Source organism: Lissotriton helveticus, chromosome 3_1, assembly GCF_964261635.1.
Source record: "Lissotriton helveticus chromosome 3_1, aLisHel1.1, whole genome shotgun sequence".
NCBI lineage: Eukaryota > Metazoa > Chordata > Amphibia > Caudata > Salamandridae > Lissotriton > Lissotriton helveticus.
In genome coordinates, this window is record NC_136061.1 from 1,050,899,294 (window position 1) to 1,050,916,165 (window position 16,872).

Consider the following 16,872-nt stretch of genomic DNA (forward strand, 5'->3'; position numbering starts at 1 on the left):
TTCTTCTGCGCTAGATTGACCCTATGAAGTTACAATTTTATTTACTTACTTTTTCTTTCATTAGTTTAATGTTAAACATTTGATTTGATACCCAAAGAACTTTTTTTTCAATATCGTCCACCTAGTTAAGTGTATGATTCTCCATCCAACTAGAAAACTTACACCATCCTGGCCTAGTCATTGTATAAGAACTCCACCAGACAGGAAGGCCATACTCTTGAGGGAGCTGTCACTGAGCTTACCCCAGTGTTAAAAGAGGAGGGCCCTGAGAGACAAAGAGGTTTCAATGAGTTCAACATTGACTTACATTTGCTAGGTTGGCCTGAGCAGCAAAGTGGCTTTCAGATAAAATGTATGAAGGTGTTATGTTTAACTTACCAATTGAATGAATATTCAGTAAAAAAAAAATAACTTACACTATATACAATTTTGAATAAAAGTATACTTTTTTAAATTTAAAATGGTAAGAGGAAATTGATAACAAATAACCCTTCAAGAGATAATTATTCTGGATCTTTTTTGGCCGCAAATGGGTTAATTTCTGAAATAAAACGTTACCAAAGCCTCAATAGGAAAAGTCTTTTTGGGGTAAACATTCACAAGCAGTTTCTAGTCAAAAGAATCGAAAGGATAGAATATTTAGCTCCAAGAGAAATTTCTGTGATCAGAAAAGACATATAGTCAGAAACTGCACCTAAAATAAACCCCAAAAATATAGAGCCCAATGTCATTCCAGATGATGATATGACTGAGGCTGAGTCTTTTAACTGAGCACTGAAGGTTTCAAATCTGTGGGAAAGTTGAAGACCTTGGGAATGCAGGCTGGTGGAGTCCCCACTACTGTTACCAAGTCTACAAAAATTCCCCCAGTACAACACCTCACTGGAAGAATGTTGGACAAGACCCACAAGCTTAAAGCGGTTTAGGTGCCTCCAGTAGGTGGTGTAACTATGGTCCACTGACCAGCAGCTCCCTCTTGATGCACATAACTATCTTCAAGTGCACAGCTTCCAGGCACTGCTTTTCCAGCAAGTAAAGCACTTTTTTCACAAGCGCCATGGGCCTGACTATTCCTTGATTTCAAATCGCAATTGGCTGTTCTCTTTGTACTTTAGTCAATGACACTACTAGTGAAGAGACCTCTTCATGATTGCTACCTTTTTTTAATGATAACATGAGTATATGTGTGGTTAATTCCACTGCCTTGACTATGAAGACAGATTTGCAGTCATCTAGATTATATTTTGTTACTATGGTGACCAGGGTTATCCCGTGGACAATGACAAAAGCGGGGTGGCCCCTCAAAGAATGCATAGGTGTTGTTGACCGTGATAATATTCAGATCAGAGCCAAACAATTGCACAGCATTTATCACATTCTCGGGCATATTTATCACCATTTTGCGTCACCCTTGTGCCCTGCAATGGGGGAGAAGGGTGACACAAAACCTACATTGACATTTATCAAGCTACGTAAAGCCACCTTGCATGGCCCTGCGTGGCTTGGTAAATGTGGAGCAAAGCAGCGCAGCACAATTTGCTGCCTTATGTTGCTCTGCTCCAGGGGGACGTTCCATATGCGGAGCATGAATATTTGATAAATATGCCCCTCTATGTAGATTGAGGTGGGGTTCCACTAATGGTGATCAGATGAAGTGGAGAGCAATGTTGACATCTGGGCCCAAATCATTTCCCAAGATGTATTGAGACATCCATGGCACTTTTAGATCTAATTAATTCAATACTAAATTAAAGGGCCAATCCCAAAATGTTGCTTATGTTTTCACGTGCAAAACACAGGTTTTCATCTATAACCCTCAAGCATTCTAGCAATTTCGTTCAGTATATGACAAAAGAAATGGTCTGAGTACTCCTTTTGTATCTTATAAAGGACCTTTATATCCAATTAGAACATTGGAATGTTGGGAGCTCCATTGCAGACAATGGAGTGCTCCCTGCTTCTACGGGCCGGTAAAGACCCGCAGAGCAACATTCCAATGTTCTACAAAGGCTTCTCGAAGTTCGAGGGGATTTATATCCCCTCGAGCTTCGAGAACCCTTTGTTTAATTTGTTAGAACATTCTGCCCTCTAGTGGCAGAATGTTCTAATAGCCTTATAGCTCTTCGTAGCAGGGCTATACGGCTATTAAAGGCCCGCTGTTTCGTTAAAGTCCCGCGCCTTCGGCGCGGGCCTTTAATAGCCGGTATAGCCCGCTACGGCGGGCTATAAGGCTATATTAGGTAAAGTGACAAAATGGGGATCTGTAAAGGGGTACGCAGTCCTCTGTTGGTAGGGTACCGGGAGTCCTCCACTGACCCACTGGACCCGGCATGCCGCACTCCCTCTCCCCGGACCACCCTATGTGCTTATAAATAGAATCTATGAGGGGTTGTTTCCACCATAAGTTAGATGGTATACTCTTAGCCAAACACACTTTTAATATATTAAGAAAACAAAATTAATTTTATAATTAAAACAAAGGGTTATTATGGAGCTCTGTCCCTTTCCATGCACTTATCCAAGAGTTACATAAAATATATTCATTCACTGTTATCATTAACAAGGAACAATTTAGATAACTGCTGCTGTACAAGTCTGAAGGATGTAATCTATCTCAGAACCATAATGTACATGCTATGCATCTGTGAGTGGAGGATACCTTTTTGCTATTAGTTAAAAATGAGTACATTAATGTTTTCCATTTTAAATAAAGTACCTTCCCACTGTCATATTTTATTTTTAAATCAGTAGGACATTATTTGCATTATTTATTAACCAGTATTTATTGTGAACATATTTTTCGCTCACTATATCATGCCTCTCACATCCATTCTGATCTTCAACTACTTTTGTAAGACGTGTTTTTGCAAAGTTTGGCGACTAAAGACTTTTTTTGCTTACATTTTCTGCTAGTCATAAAATATAATTCCCGTAAATGTGTAGATGTAACCTTCACCATATTTACCTTAAGTAGCGTTAAAAGAGTAAGATGAAATACAAGAATATTGTGTGTGTGAATGATGGTCAGTCTGTCATTGATAATAAACCAGGCATTTATGTATAAAATACAGTTTAAAACTTTCAGTAGTGTTGATTCTTCAGTTCACTCATCATTCAATAGGCAACTTACATATTTCTGTTGTGTTTTCAGGCATTAATGAATGTGCCAACCCTACTCTTAGTGGTTGTGATCACAACTGCACAGATACTCAAACAAGTTTCTTTTGTTCCTGTCGCCCGGGATACCGGCTCATGTCAGACAAGCGGACCTGCGATGACATTGATGAATGCACTGACAATCCATCTGTCTGTAGCCAGGTCTGTGAGAACATTGCAGGCTCATACGTATGCAAATGTGCCCCAGGCTACATCCGGGAGCCCAATGGACGACAATGTCGGCAGAACAGCAACATCTCACCCTACCTCATATTTAGCAATCGCTACTACCTACGAAACTTAACCGCTGATGGCCTTTCCTACTCCCTTATCTTACAAGAAGGGCTTAGCAACGTTGTGGCTCTGGACTTTGACAGGGTAGAAAGGAGATTGTACTGGATTGATGTGGGCACAAGAGTCATTGAAAGGATGTTCCTAAATGGCACAAACCGGGAGTCAATCATCAGCTATGATGTGCCCAACGGAGAAGGGCTGGCCATCGACTGGGTTGCAAGGTAAGAAACATGTAGGACTCGTATAACAATGCTTTGTGCTTTGTGCCCTGGTAGCTTTGTTCCTCACGTCTACAGTGCTAGAGTGAATGTGATGAGTGCCTTTAAACTGGTGGGTCAGATACATGAGAGGATTCTTATATTTAGTATATACAATGAAGATATTCAGTGGTTTATTACATTTTTTTATTTGTTTTGTGAGCAAATACATAATTACTAACATTTCTGAGTGATCAAGTTAAGTTTCACCTTAAACACACCCTATAGAAATGTGAAGGTACATTTGTGTGTTAAGCTGAATGCCTTAAAACTCAAAGATATGCCTTTGTCTTGTTACTGTTTTTTGTTAAAATATTTTGTCAGATATGAGTATTACATCTAACGATAAACTCTAATTTTACTAGCAAATGCATTTCATGGTGCCAAATCGAGAAAGTCTTAGATACTCAAGGACTTTACAGCCAATAGTTATTAGAATAATTAATAGATCAGATAAACACATTACATGTCCTGTGTTGATCAAATTGTTTTAGCGAGATTTTAAAGGGGTAATAATACAGCGAAATTCACTGTAAGAGTAAAATAATATTAAAACAATAAAAATAATAGTTATGAAAGCTAAAATAAAAAATCACAATACAAGTTGATACAGTTCTCTTGCATAATTCCCTATAGAGCAGATATTAATTTTAAACTTGAAAGAGGAGCGTGTAGCTTTTTTCAGAAATAAAGGTTTATGCCACTGTTGATGTGTAAGCATTCTACATAGCAGAGACACAGAAGAAGAAGTTACCCCCAGATATACAGTAGATACAAAATTCGGTTTTTGAAATAAATCACTTTTTCTGGCCCTCCATTGCATTTTGTGTTTAGAATTGTTCTTTCATTGTCGTCAGGAGGTTTGTTGTATTCTGGCGTGCGTTAAAGAGTGATTGATGATGCGCAAACTATAATGCAATGGAATGTACTTTGCTTGAGTGCTCTGTGCACCTGCTGTTGGCAGGAAATTAAAAGTAAAGGATAGAGCTGGAGGCTGCCAACTATTAATGGTGATTGTTGGTACTAACTTGCCTTGTCCTCAGTGCCTGGAATAATGAAGCATGTTTCATAGTCCTGTCTGAAGATGACTGTGAAACAACCCAGACATCAGTGCAGCATATGCTTTTTTCAAGGGAGGGACTGGTCAAATAAGCTTTGCTCCTCTTTCAGTTCTCAAGAAAGACAAATGGTGCGGTGCCCACCAGTGCTAGGGATAGATATACTCTGAGGGATTTATTGGCAAATCTACTCACAAATGAATAAGCAGTTTTCAGCAACAGGTAGCCCGGACACCTGAATAAATGTGAGGCAATGTAAATCCTTCTTTGTCCAGCACTAGGGATTGAGAGATGGGGGAGATGGTCCAATGGCCAATATCCTCTGTCTCGAAAGAAAATAAGGACCATAGATAGGACTTTTACTCAATGTCTCGATATTCCTCTGATCTATCTTAAAAAAGGAAAATGTGTTGTTTCCTCTGTTTCTTTACTTATATGTTGGTGTGTGTGTTTGCTAGATGGGCAGCTTCTGTCACATCTTCAAAGAAGTGGTTATATGTAGAAGCTATCCCCACCTCAACCATTCACTTGGACGCTGTTGTGAGATGCCATAAACTGATATGTTGACTGCATTTAGTTCCTAATCTGTAAAAAGTAAGAGTTATACTCCAGTTACATACTACAGAATCGATGCAGCACTTTTTGCATAATGTAAAACACATATCAAAACCCTTATTTGTCTTGATGGATTTTAGGAAACTCTACTGGGTGGATGCAACCAGGGATTCTCTGAATGTTGCTGAGCTGGATGGCAGATTTCGGAAAAGACTGGCTGATCGCTGTATGGATGGAAACAACACTTTCTGCTTTCAGAACCCTAGAGCGATAGTGGTTCATCCGAAATATGGGTATGATGGCATCAACAGTATATTTTCAACCAGATTTATGTTTAGGCCTTTAGTTTGAACCCACAAACACTCAGTATGCTATATTTTCCCATGCATGATTTGAATTACACCCCAGAATGTAATTGTGTTTATTTTTTTATCCTCTTGTTTCTAAACTATTGTTGATTGTTTTGTAAGAATAAATATTGAATGGAATGAAATGGCCCATTCGGGTGCATTATTATCACAGCATAGCATTTTATCTCTTCTGCATCATATTCTGTCATTACAAAACACATTCTCATACTTGCTTGTCTTGGGAGAATCCATAAACATCTTAAACTAATATTTTTTATTCTTTGAACAGTTTTACAAAACTTGATGGCTGCTTTCTTTTGTCGCTATTCATGATGACATGGGCATTCCAGGCGAGAAAACGCTCTAGCTCACATGAACACAAATAGGGGCGCTTAATATCCTGATGGAACCCTATCCACATAATATGGACAACTAAATGCATGTTAAACCTCCCCCAGATTGACACATTTAGAGTCCAAATTAGTATAATTTGGAAATCATCCCTAATTGTAGCTTTCTAGACAGCCATAGTCAATTATTAATACTCTATAGGATTAGGGGCACGACAGGCAATCTTCTGGCATATGCATAGTAGAAATTATCCTTTTCCTCTAAGGAGGAAAACAATTTTCAGAACTGAGATCCCCCTAATATTATTCTCCCATGAAGTGTGCAGGTTTATCCAATCATTTCTCCCCTTAGAAACTGACTTATTCCTTCCCTTTCCATGAGTATCTTTTCAAGGTAAGAAAAATCCTGAAAACCTTTCTCAATACACATGAATGTACACGTTTGTGGATATTTACTAACTTTTTGCTGGGCCTCTTATCCGCCCTTGGCCAGCAGTGTACTACTGTGCAATCTGCAAAGTGATAGATAGCCAGCAGAAGTAAACCCCATCTACTGGCAGAATTTTCTGTCACTCCTGATTCTGTGAAGTAAATCGCACACTTGGTTCCTACTAGAATGATTTGGCATTTATACATTTTAAAAAGAACATCAGAAGGCGCCAAATAACCCCTAACAAAGTAGTTTACTCTCTTGGCACCATTTCATCTATACTGTACACAAATAATAAAAGGGAGCTGAAGTTATGCCTCTTTCTAGCCAAGGGGTTCTCTCGCTTTCAGGTATATTTTCTGAAATAGTTGAATATACCTCTGTATTGGTTTTCAATGTAGGTAACTTCTGTGAAGTACACTAATACATTCACTGTCACACTAATGTTACTGACTGTCTTATGGTGTCGATTGGTGAAAGGTAGAAGCGTTCTGTCACGTTGGCAGAATTTGGTGAGTATGACTCGGGGTGTGGAGGGAGGCAAAGCAGCTGCCTGTCTGAAGGTCCATAAGTGACCTTCAGACAGGCACCGCCTCAGCATGTTCCTGCATAGTTGGCATGCACCGTGTGGTGCATGCCACACCATGCAGAAACTGGGCTGCTAATTTGCAGGGGGCAAGCACTTACCCCCCTGCATCCACCCTCAGGCTCTGGAGCAGCAGGGGACCATATTAGGGCCTCCTTTGTTACCTCACCACCAGGGGAATCATACCCAAAAATAACAATTAACCTTGGCTCTCAGGGTCCAACTTGTAGTGGACTGGATTTTCTCCACCTCTGGATTTAGCGGCACTGCCAGTATCAGTAACTACATTAGCAAGGTAAATCTGGCGCATTTACTGCACCAATCATAATGAGGGCCTTAAATTTACTTAGGTTGCAGAGTAGCAACATGCTTTCTTTAACTATTTAGTAAAAGGTACTGCTGCAGTTTATGCAATATGTATGGGGTGGCAGTGTGGTCTGCTGCTATAAATGTTTGCCACTTATAACATATCCAACACTACAAAGGTTAGTCTACATTGTTGTTTTATCAATAATTACGTAGCGATCCCATTATTTTGTATATGTAATACATTAATGTGTCCATCATTATCCGCTACCGACTTCCGGACTGCAGTATATCAAAGGATTTGCAACATGTTATTATGTTGCTCTATTATCAATGAAAGTTTTAATTTGCATTTCCTTTATGACCTGAACACTGGAGTCTGTATTTCAGAAAATGTAATTTATTTGCATACATTTATATTATTTCTAAAATGTTTTAATTCGATTGCTTAACATTACTTTTTTTGTAAATAGACAGGTATACTGGACAGACTGGGGAGACAGAGCATTCATTGGCCGCGTTGGCATGGATGGCAAGAACAAGACAGTGATAATATCCACCAAAATTGAGTGGCCTAATGGACTCACAATTGACTACACCAATGACAACCTGTACTGGGCCGATGCTCACCTGAACTACATCGAGTAAGTGCACAGAGAAGAATAAAGCAACACATTAACTGTTGACTAAAATATTCACCAAAGCATTTTGATTGAAAAGTGAGTCACTGGCTTTACCATGGTGTGCAGGAAGGTTTAGAAATGCAGAGGCAGTCCCAGTTCTTGACATCTGTTGACATCTCCTGTCTCACACTCCTCCACCAGTAGTACATACATCCAGTGACATAACACAAGATTATGTGGACTCCCTTGCAGAATGTGAAGAGGGACCTCTGAAATACCTTTTGGCTGTTTGCTGGCCTCCAGAAAGGTTGGAGCCAGTGTGTCTCAAGGAAATGTGCTACGACCCTGCATACATTAGCAAAGGCTGCCTCAAGTGCACCGTGCCCAGACGGGTAAAGAAAGAAGACAGCTATATTTCGGGGTCTTCTTGGTTTGTGGTGATACAGCATTTTCTGGGCCCACTTGCTTACCATTGGTATTTAAGCAGACCTTTCCATCTGACTCAGAGATGAGTGTTAGCATTAGCATCAAATACATTCCATTAACAGTGCAGCCCATTTGGCTACACAATGAGGACCAGGTCACGGTGGCTTGGGTTAAGAAGAATTATTACAAATTCAAAATTAAGTTCCAATAGTTAACTCTCAACACCATGCTATAAAGATAAAGAATAACAACTGGGAAACCCAACCTCCTAAAGAAATGTAAGCGCAACAGTATTAAACAAACTATAAATTCGGTAGGAGCTATGCAGAAAATTAAAAAAAGTGATTGATGCTCAGAGAAAAGTCTCAAGTTTAGTTGTCTATTCATAAGTAAATCGGGAGTCACTGAACGCAATCAAAGTCCAAACAAAGATTATGGTTCAGTTAACCTGAAGAGTTTCAAAAGTCAGGAAATTCCATAATAGACATCAGCGTTGAACAAGGATATTTTAGTTTGGAAGGTGTCAGCATCCTAGTAGCTTGGTTTACTTTATTTTATTTTTTATTTATTTAATGCGATTTTATATAGCACAAACTTTACCCAAAGGTGTCAGAGTGCTTTACATAAGAACCAGTTTCAATAGATAAGGATTTAGGATTACATGTGTTACAGAAAAGATACAAGCAGAAAAAAATTGCAAATGTACAAGTTGTAAAGTCACACAAGGAAGAGAGTCACTCAAGGAAGCGATACAAATGGATAAACTCTAAGCGTCACATAGGAATGGTAGAGAGTACAATGGTCTACAGCATATACTAGTGATTAGAGTTATCTCTATATACATATATATACAAATAGTAGATTTGAGTAGGAGTAGGGAGGGTGGGAGGGATACAGGGGTATGGAGAAAAGGCAAATCAAAAACATTTGAGGATCGTCAAGGGGGAAACGAGGGAGAAGGGTAGAGGCCGAGGGAATGGACAAGATGGTGGGCCAGGGTCAGGAGAAAAAAAAGCGGCCGAGAGCAGCAGCAAAATGGCGGCCAGGACAAAAGAAAAAAGTAAAGAAGTCCATGAGAGTAACCCAGTGAGTATGACCAAAGTGCCAGGAGAAGTCCGGGGGAGTACATAGTTAAAGCAAATCAAAGTCAGGAAGGGGGAGGAGGCGTGTGGGCTCGGGTCCACTGGATCAACACCTAAGACCATCAGCCGGTCGTGGCTCCCACGCCCCCAAACCTGGGAGAAGTTAACTGGGGTCCCCAAAGTCGATGAAGAGGCGAGGCAAAATCCAGGAAGATAGCCTGCATGGGGAGGCAGGCAGCCAGTGAGTCTTTTATGGGTCAGAGATAAAAGTGTTAGCCTAAGACACACTTAGGAAGGGATCAGACAGGCATTGAGGTCTAAACATGATAGGATTTAAGGGAAAATGTTCTACGCATTCAAGGTCTGCAAAGAAGGTGTCTGTAAGGCTCCTAGAGAGAAAAGGGACTGACACCTAAGAGGGCTGGAAGGGGATCTGAATCTCTAAGAAGGTTAGCACTATGTTATAACACACAAAGTCTACTGCTAACATCCCCTTTGTATGTCACATCAAATGATAACATTTGCTCAATAGGCCTTTCAGTTGACACTCTGGTTCCCCATGTTCCTTCATCAAGGTCTCCTTCCCAGGCTCTTACTTTATCTCTCGTACAGTAATGTATTTATTCTATTACTAACAATGCATGTGAATACCTCCAAGAAGTGGAAAGTTCGCAAAAAATAAAGTAATATTTTTATGCAGCCTGGTGAAATAGGGGCTACTTAGGAAAACTTAAATGTTAACTCAATAGTGCACATTTAATATGCATGTGTACATTTAAACACCAATGAATATACATTTCTAATGCATTAGGTTTCACATTATATGTTGACATTCAGTAAATCTTGAATCAAATATAAGTATGAATAAGAACTACATTTAAATGCATATACGTGCAGCATTAGTGCACTTATTCCTTACACGTTATTGTTTCAAGTAAAATCACATTCTATATAGGGAGGGTGGTTTCTATTTAGTTTACACATGAATACATTATTTAGGTGATATAGCACACGTTTATGAAAGTCAAAGTTGGTCTTCATAGTAAGTATATTATCTACTGAATGAGGATGGTTTTAACTCATTAAGACTTTGATTAATAGGACAATCAGTTATGTTGAAACACATGATGTGGGTAGATTCTCTAGTCCTACAGTGAATACACTCTTTAAGAATGATTTAAAGTGTAACACTATCATTAGTTCGTTAAACCATACAAGAAACATGTGCTAAGTGCACTTTCATGTCACATACCTTTTAAGTATCTCTGATGTATTTGTGACGTGTAAAGGGTGGGCAGTTGTTGCACTCCACCAGTAGTCACCATTGTGCTTGATGTTAAAACCACACCTGGGTCTTCGCAGGATGTAGATGTATAAAGCAAGCCTTGGTAAACGGAAATTTCTTTGTGGTGTCAAGGGTGGGCAGAAAAATGAGTAAACGAGACCCACCTGGCATTCCCTATTTGCTTTCAAGTTCTCTATTTCTGAAAATGAATATGCTTTTCCACAACTATACTTACAAATTGATACACACACACCTGCAATCACAGTATAACAATCTGTCACTAATCAGTCACCTTTAGTAAGAAAGTGACATAACACCCTGACTGTAATAAATCATTATAGTTGAGTTGTGTTGTCATAATGTCTTGTGCCAGAGCAAGCAGCCAAGGGGAAATGCCTGACCCAGAGCATCATTACAGCTGGTGTTTAAAGACTTTTCATTCGCAGGGTCTGTTGTTACAAAAAGAACAGTGCTCAGCACCAGATTTACGGCAACTTGTTAATTTTTTTGCATGGCATAGATCATTTCTGAAAAGAAAGATCTGACTGCATGTTACTATTCGTTCTGAGCTACAGCCCTTTCCTAAATCTAATTTACTTTAAACTGTTTCTAACAAATTACTAACTGCTGTGTGGCCTTTTTTTAAATTTGCACTACAGCTTTTGCTTTAATTTTTCTTGTCTATATACAACCATACCATTTCTTGAATATGAAGGACCAAGACACCAAGGACATAAGCCGTTTGTGGGATGGGTGATAGTGTGAGCATGTGTTATTAGGAATAAAATGCCCTCCGGTCTATGTTAAAAGGTCACTTAGAAGTTCTGTGACCTCAGAAAAGAACTCCTGATGTAACTTGCAATATCCCTATAATGTATGGCAGGAGGACTTTAGCCTTTATAACATTTTTGCTGACCATGCTTGCTATAAAAGCCTAACAGTTTTTTGTTTGTTGATGCAGATACTGTGACCTAGAGGGAAGGCATCGACACACTGTATACGATGGAACTTTGCCTCATCCGTTTGCCATCAGTGTTTTTGAAGATTCCATTTACTGGACTGACTGGAACACCCGTACAGTAGAGAAGGGAAACAAGTATACTGGATTGGATAGAACAGTTTTGGTCAACACAACACACAGGCCCTTTGATATCCATGTCTATCATCCGTATAGACAGCCTATATGTAAGTTGACATCAAACTGCCGTTTTGTGCAATGCCTAACCAATTTATCAAGCACCTTTTACTGGTTATGACTAATTGTTATTACAAAACTTCATATGTGTGTGTATCTGTCTGTCTGTCTGTCTATGCATGAGCCTTCTAGGTACATTCTATCCTTGTAAGGATTTTTTGATTATCAAGATTGATTCTTGTACATTTGAAACACCTAAGAAGTGTGCCTTTCAAAGTTGTTGAGATAAAGTAAAAGACAAAAGAGGGTAAATAAAAAGTGGAATTAAAGCGTGTAAGACAAAGATAACTAGAGAAGAAAGATTAAGATTTGTTTGGAATCATTTGCTGATCCCCACAGGTATGTAGGTATGCCTGTGTGGGTGTGCTTTAGTGTGTCTGTGCTTGTATGAGAGAGTTTGCTTTGATTTGCAATGTATACGTGTCATTTTTATTTATTTTGTTTCCTACTCTAAAGGGATGTAAAAGAGTTCAAAATATAGGGAAATGGGATAGTAAAGACTTGTTGTGCTGTGTGCTAGGACGCATGCTTTTGTTTGCATTGATACTCAGTAGTCAGAAAAATTGTCAAAAATCACTCCATGGTTTTAATACAGTAAAAGAATTGTCATGTTTTAATCAGAGGCGCTGTGAATGACTGATGTTCTATTTCTTATGCAGTAAGCAACCCCTGTGGAACCAACAATGGTGGCTGTTCCCACCTCTGCCTCATCAAAGCTGGCGGTCAGGGTTACACCTGCGAGTGTCCAGACAACTTCCTGACCATTCAGCTTGGTGCCATCGCTCGCTGTCTGCCTACGTGTTCAAGCACACAGTTCTTATGTGCAGATAGTGAAAGGTAAATCGCAGGGCCAGCCAAATATCACTGCCAACATATTCCTTGAAGCAATTTATGGGTTCCCTCATGGATAGACAATGTAATATCTCAACAGAGGAGTAGACGAAAATTCACTTAACAAGTGCCTCCTTTTTAGTTGCCTTGTATTTTCTTAGTCAGTCAATGTGAGCAGGTGTGTAAGTGTGGAAACAAAAATTAATGTGGCTCCTTATATTTTATACAACTTACATATTAAAGCAAAGCCACTCAATTTAAAGTCCTTAATGTCATCTGCCAATACCAATTGTACATGAGCATAAACATGTTATTGTTACTGTTTTAGTGCAGAGAGACATATTCCAACATTTGCCTTTTTAAAGATTAATTTCAAGGAAGAACTTTGAGTGACAATCAGCTGTCTGTCATATTTATCCTGCCTATTGGCTGACACGCTGGTGGAAATGGGATTTATCTTACCGTCATTGGACTCCTCGCCACCATATAGTTATATAGGATATCAAACTCTGTCCTTCATGGTCGTTTCTCTTCTCAAATGAACACCTGGCTATTGTTCACAATTATTTCACTCTATTTAAAATAATATTCATGTTAATTTGTGTTATCAAGCCTTGCGCATGTTGTCTTTAGAGATAAGAAACATTCGCACAATAGTTGGCCAATATTTAGTCTCACAATTGAGAATATCATTCTAGAAAAGGAACAGGTTGAAACTATGTGAACATCCGTAATACATAATTATTTCTCGTCTGGATAGAGTTTAAATCAGGCTACTTTGAAAGAAGAGTTGTCATGGTTCTCTGATGAATCATAAATAATGGTGGCCAGCGATGAAACTTTGCAGTCAAAGTTGTGCTCGTCTTCTGACTTCTCTACAAACCCCTCAATTTTAAACTATCTTATAAATTGACTACAAATTTATCACATAAGCCTCCACATTCTCTTTTAAGGTGCATTCCCATCTGGTGGAAATGTGACGGAGAGAGAGACTGCAGAGATGGATCAGATGAGCCTTCTCTCTGTCCACATCGCTACTGCCCAGTGGGACAATTCCAGTGTAATGACGGCAACTGTACGAGCTCCCATTTCCTGTGCAACACTGTGTCCAATTGCCCAGATGGTTCCGATGAGGATCAGGTGCTGTGTGGTATGTTGCAGAACTTTCACTTTATTTCATCATGTTTACGTCATTGGTACCAGTGGAGGAGCACATGCATTTAATCATTGTTTTCTGTTAGAGCCTGAAATTGTGAACTACAAATGTGATCATTCCAATATGTCACAAGTGTTGAGAATCATGCCTTGAAATGATAGAATTACCTGTGAAACCTGACATAAACATTAGGGAAATGTAAATTTAAGTGGCGAAACAACACTTTCAGACCTTGAAGTACACAAGGGTTTTGATTCATTCTTCTTAAGTCACATGACCATTAGTAATTTTCGCACCAAAGGTCAATGCTTGATATGTTATGTGACATACATTTGTATAGCACATTGTTCTCCATGTCCATGGTCTCTTGGCAATGTTGAGGGTCCATAATGAAGACCAATCTATGTTGGCTCTATATGTTTGTTGCCTCTAAAGCGTAAAGCTAGCTGAACTTCATCGGAATGGCATTACTGTCTGGTCAGTGTGGTTTGTCCCAATGAAAGGGGCTCTACAGGGAGAGTGTCTTCTGTGACTGTCTATCACATGCCTACAAGCAGAATTAGTGGGCATTATGCTTAAGTTGCCTTGTATGTGAAAATATGTCCCTATCACAGTGTGTTAAACATTCTAAGAATAGAGGCGCAAGGCTGCTAAGTATGTGGACATGTAAGCACTTTAACCCTGCAGTGTCCCCATATCTCTTCTGGCACCTGAATATATGTCCTGGATCGTTGAGTGCGCAGTGTGAATCCTAACACATGGCAAACACAGGTGCAGGTAAGAGCATGTGTAAAAGAGGCAGTGTGACATTTGGAGACTTTGTCTTCTCTCTTCTGGCTTGTAACTGGGCAAGTGAAGGCAAGAAAAATTGACGGGGAAGGCCTAGATCTTGCATTTCTTACATTAAGGTCCCAGACCATGATATAAGTACAGTGTCTAAGATAATGACAGTTACCTGTTTTAAAGAGATCTTTTAAAGAACCAACATAGAGGTGTTGGATGGGAACAAAGCTTGATAGAATTCTGAGAGTGGGATTTTGGTAACTGAACATAGGCATGGCTAAACAATTCCCAAACTAGCTATACCGCACGAGGTGGCACAATGTAATTTGGCCTTGATTGGCAAACATCCCTACAATGGGCACTTGGCGAAAGGGGCTGATTACAAATTGCATGGTACTGGGGGCATGGTAATATCACATACAGTGTTACTGTTATCATGCCGCAATCCCACCTCAATACCATGCAATGACCCCTTGGAATGAGGAGTTAGTATGTGGGACCGATTTTTTATAGATGTACATCCAGACAGAATTCCCTATTTCATGAGGTTGAATGCTTACGTGTGCCGCCTGTTCTGAGCAGGCTTTAAATGCTTGCCGATATGTCTGGGTAAGGTGGATGGTGACGAGGGAGGTTCTTTTTTTAAATAATGCCCGTAGACCTAGTGGGTCTTCTTGGGAATCTGCTGGATGGGACCTCCTATAATGTCTGGTGATGTTCACCAGGTTATTCAGTGATATACAAGATTTTTATATTCCCTGTTCTCTGGTTAATCATATCAAGATCTCTACTGTTTCTATTGTGCCGCACACAACTAAAGATGCAGTGCCTGATTCACAGAGGTAAACGTACATCCTTGTGTAAGTTTACTCTTTTTCAATATTCACAAAACTGCAATTTAATAGTAAGTTTACAAGTGCAGAGACTCTGGAGTCGGGCGGAGACCTCAGCACCTGAAAGGATAGGCCTGTCCTACCTTGTTATGTGAGGTGTCTCTGCACTCGTAAACTTACTATTTAATTGCAGTTTTATAAATATTGAACAAGAGTACCTTTGTGAATCAGGCCCGTAGACTCTAAGTAGATAATGTGTTTGAAACCTTGACCCTTGCTTGTATTGAATGAGCCACTTATAGAAGCATGCATCTTTATTTTATGTGTTGTGTCCTCTTTGTGTAGCCAACCACCAATGTGAGGCTCACCAGTGGCAGTGTGCCAATAAGCGATGTATCCCTGAGGCCTGGCAGTGTGACGGAGACAACGACTGTGGAGATAACTCGGACGAGGAAAGCTCCCACTGTGCCGGCCGGACCTGCAATCCAGGACAGTTCAAATGCAACAATGGCCGCTGCATTCCACAGAGCTGGAAGTGTGACGTGGATGACGACTGTGGGGATCACTCAGACGAACCACACGATGAATGCAGTGAGTAGCAGAAAGGGCAGGGGGGAAATGGTGCATAGCTAAGCACTTAAAATATGATTCATCCCAACACTTTGGCTGGCCTGCAAGTTCCTCTCCAGTTGCAATTTAAGTTCTTGGGAAATTGAAATCATTAAAAAAAATCTGTCTATCTCTAGCAGTGATAAAATATGGAATGCACACAGGAAAAACACATAGAATTTGAAATCCTTCACTAGCACTATGTTGTTTATGGAATGATATAAATGTGTTTGTCACACTCATATGATGTACTATAGTCTAGCATCAGTAACTGATTCCAGTCCATAGAGAATGTTCCGATTGCTTAGTTAAACTGTGGCCCTCATGACAGAGCAGTCTGTGAAATTCTGGTATGGGCTATAACTCTTGCAATTTTCCCCAGGCAAATTTCAGCACAGAAAATACCAGGACATACAGATTGTGGTGTGATAGACATCACAATCCCCGTGCTATGCCTCATTTTACAGGTCTGAACTTGTAATAGACAATATGTATGGTAACTATTCAATTTCATTGCCCGGGCAGATGTTAGCAGGTGCAGTGATTATCGGATCCGGGCTGGGCCACTTCGAATAAGAGCCTGTAGGTCTAAAAAAATAATACTGAGTAGCATGCAAAAACATTTTTATGTACTACAAATTTTGGACCAGATTTATCAAGCTTTTGAGTCACCCTTGCACCACGTAAGGGGCACAAGGGCGACGCAT

At 39.8% G+C, this 16,872-nt stretch overlaps 1 protein-coding gene across 1 annotated transcript in view; it reads left to right on the top strand.

Moving 5' to 3' along the window:
* The window catches only part of LRP2 (LDL receptor related protein 2), a 342,167-nt gene that overhangs the window by 255,110 nt on the left and 70,185 nt on the right, over window positions 1-16,872 (top strand). Inside the window, exons 50-56 of the mRNA XM_078681616.1 lie at window positions 3,152-3,671; window positions 5,461-5,613; window positions 7,816-7,986; window positions 11,720-11,943; window positions 12,613-12,790; window positions 13,738-13,934; window positions 15,902-16,147. Of these exons, the coding sequence (XP_078537742.1) occupies window positions 3,152-3,671; window positions 5,461-5,613; window positions 7,816-7,986; window positions 11,720-11,943; window positions 12,613-12,790; window positions 13,738-13,934; window positions 15,902-16,147 (1,689 nt within the window). The remainder of the gene's footprint in view (window positions 1-3,151; window positions 3,672-5,460; window positions 5,614-7,815; window positions 7,987-11,719; window positions 11,944-12,612; window positions 12,791-13,737; window positions 13,935-15,901; window positions 16,148-16,872) is intronic.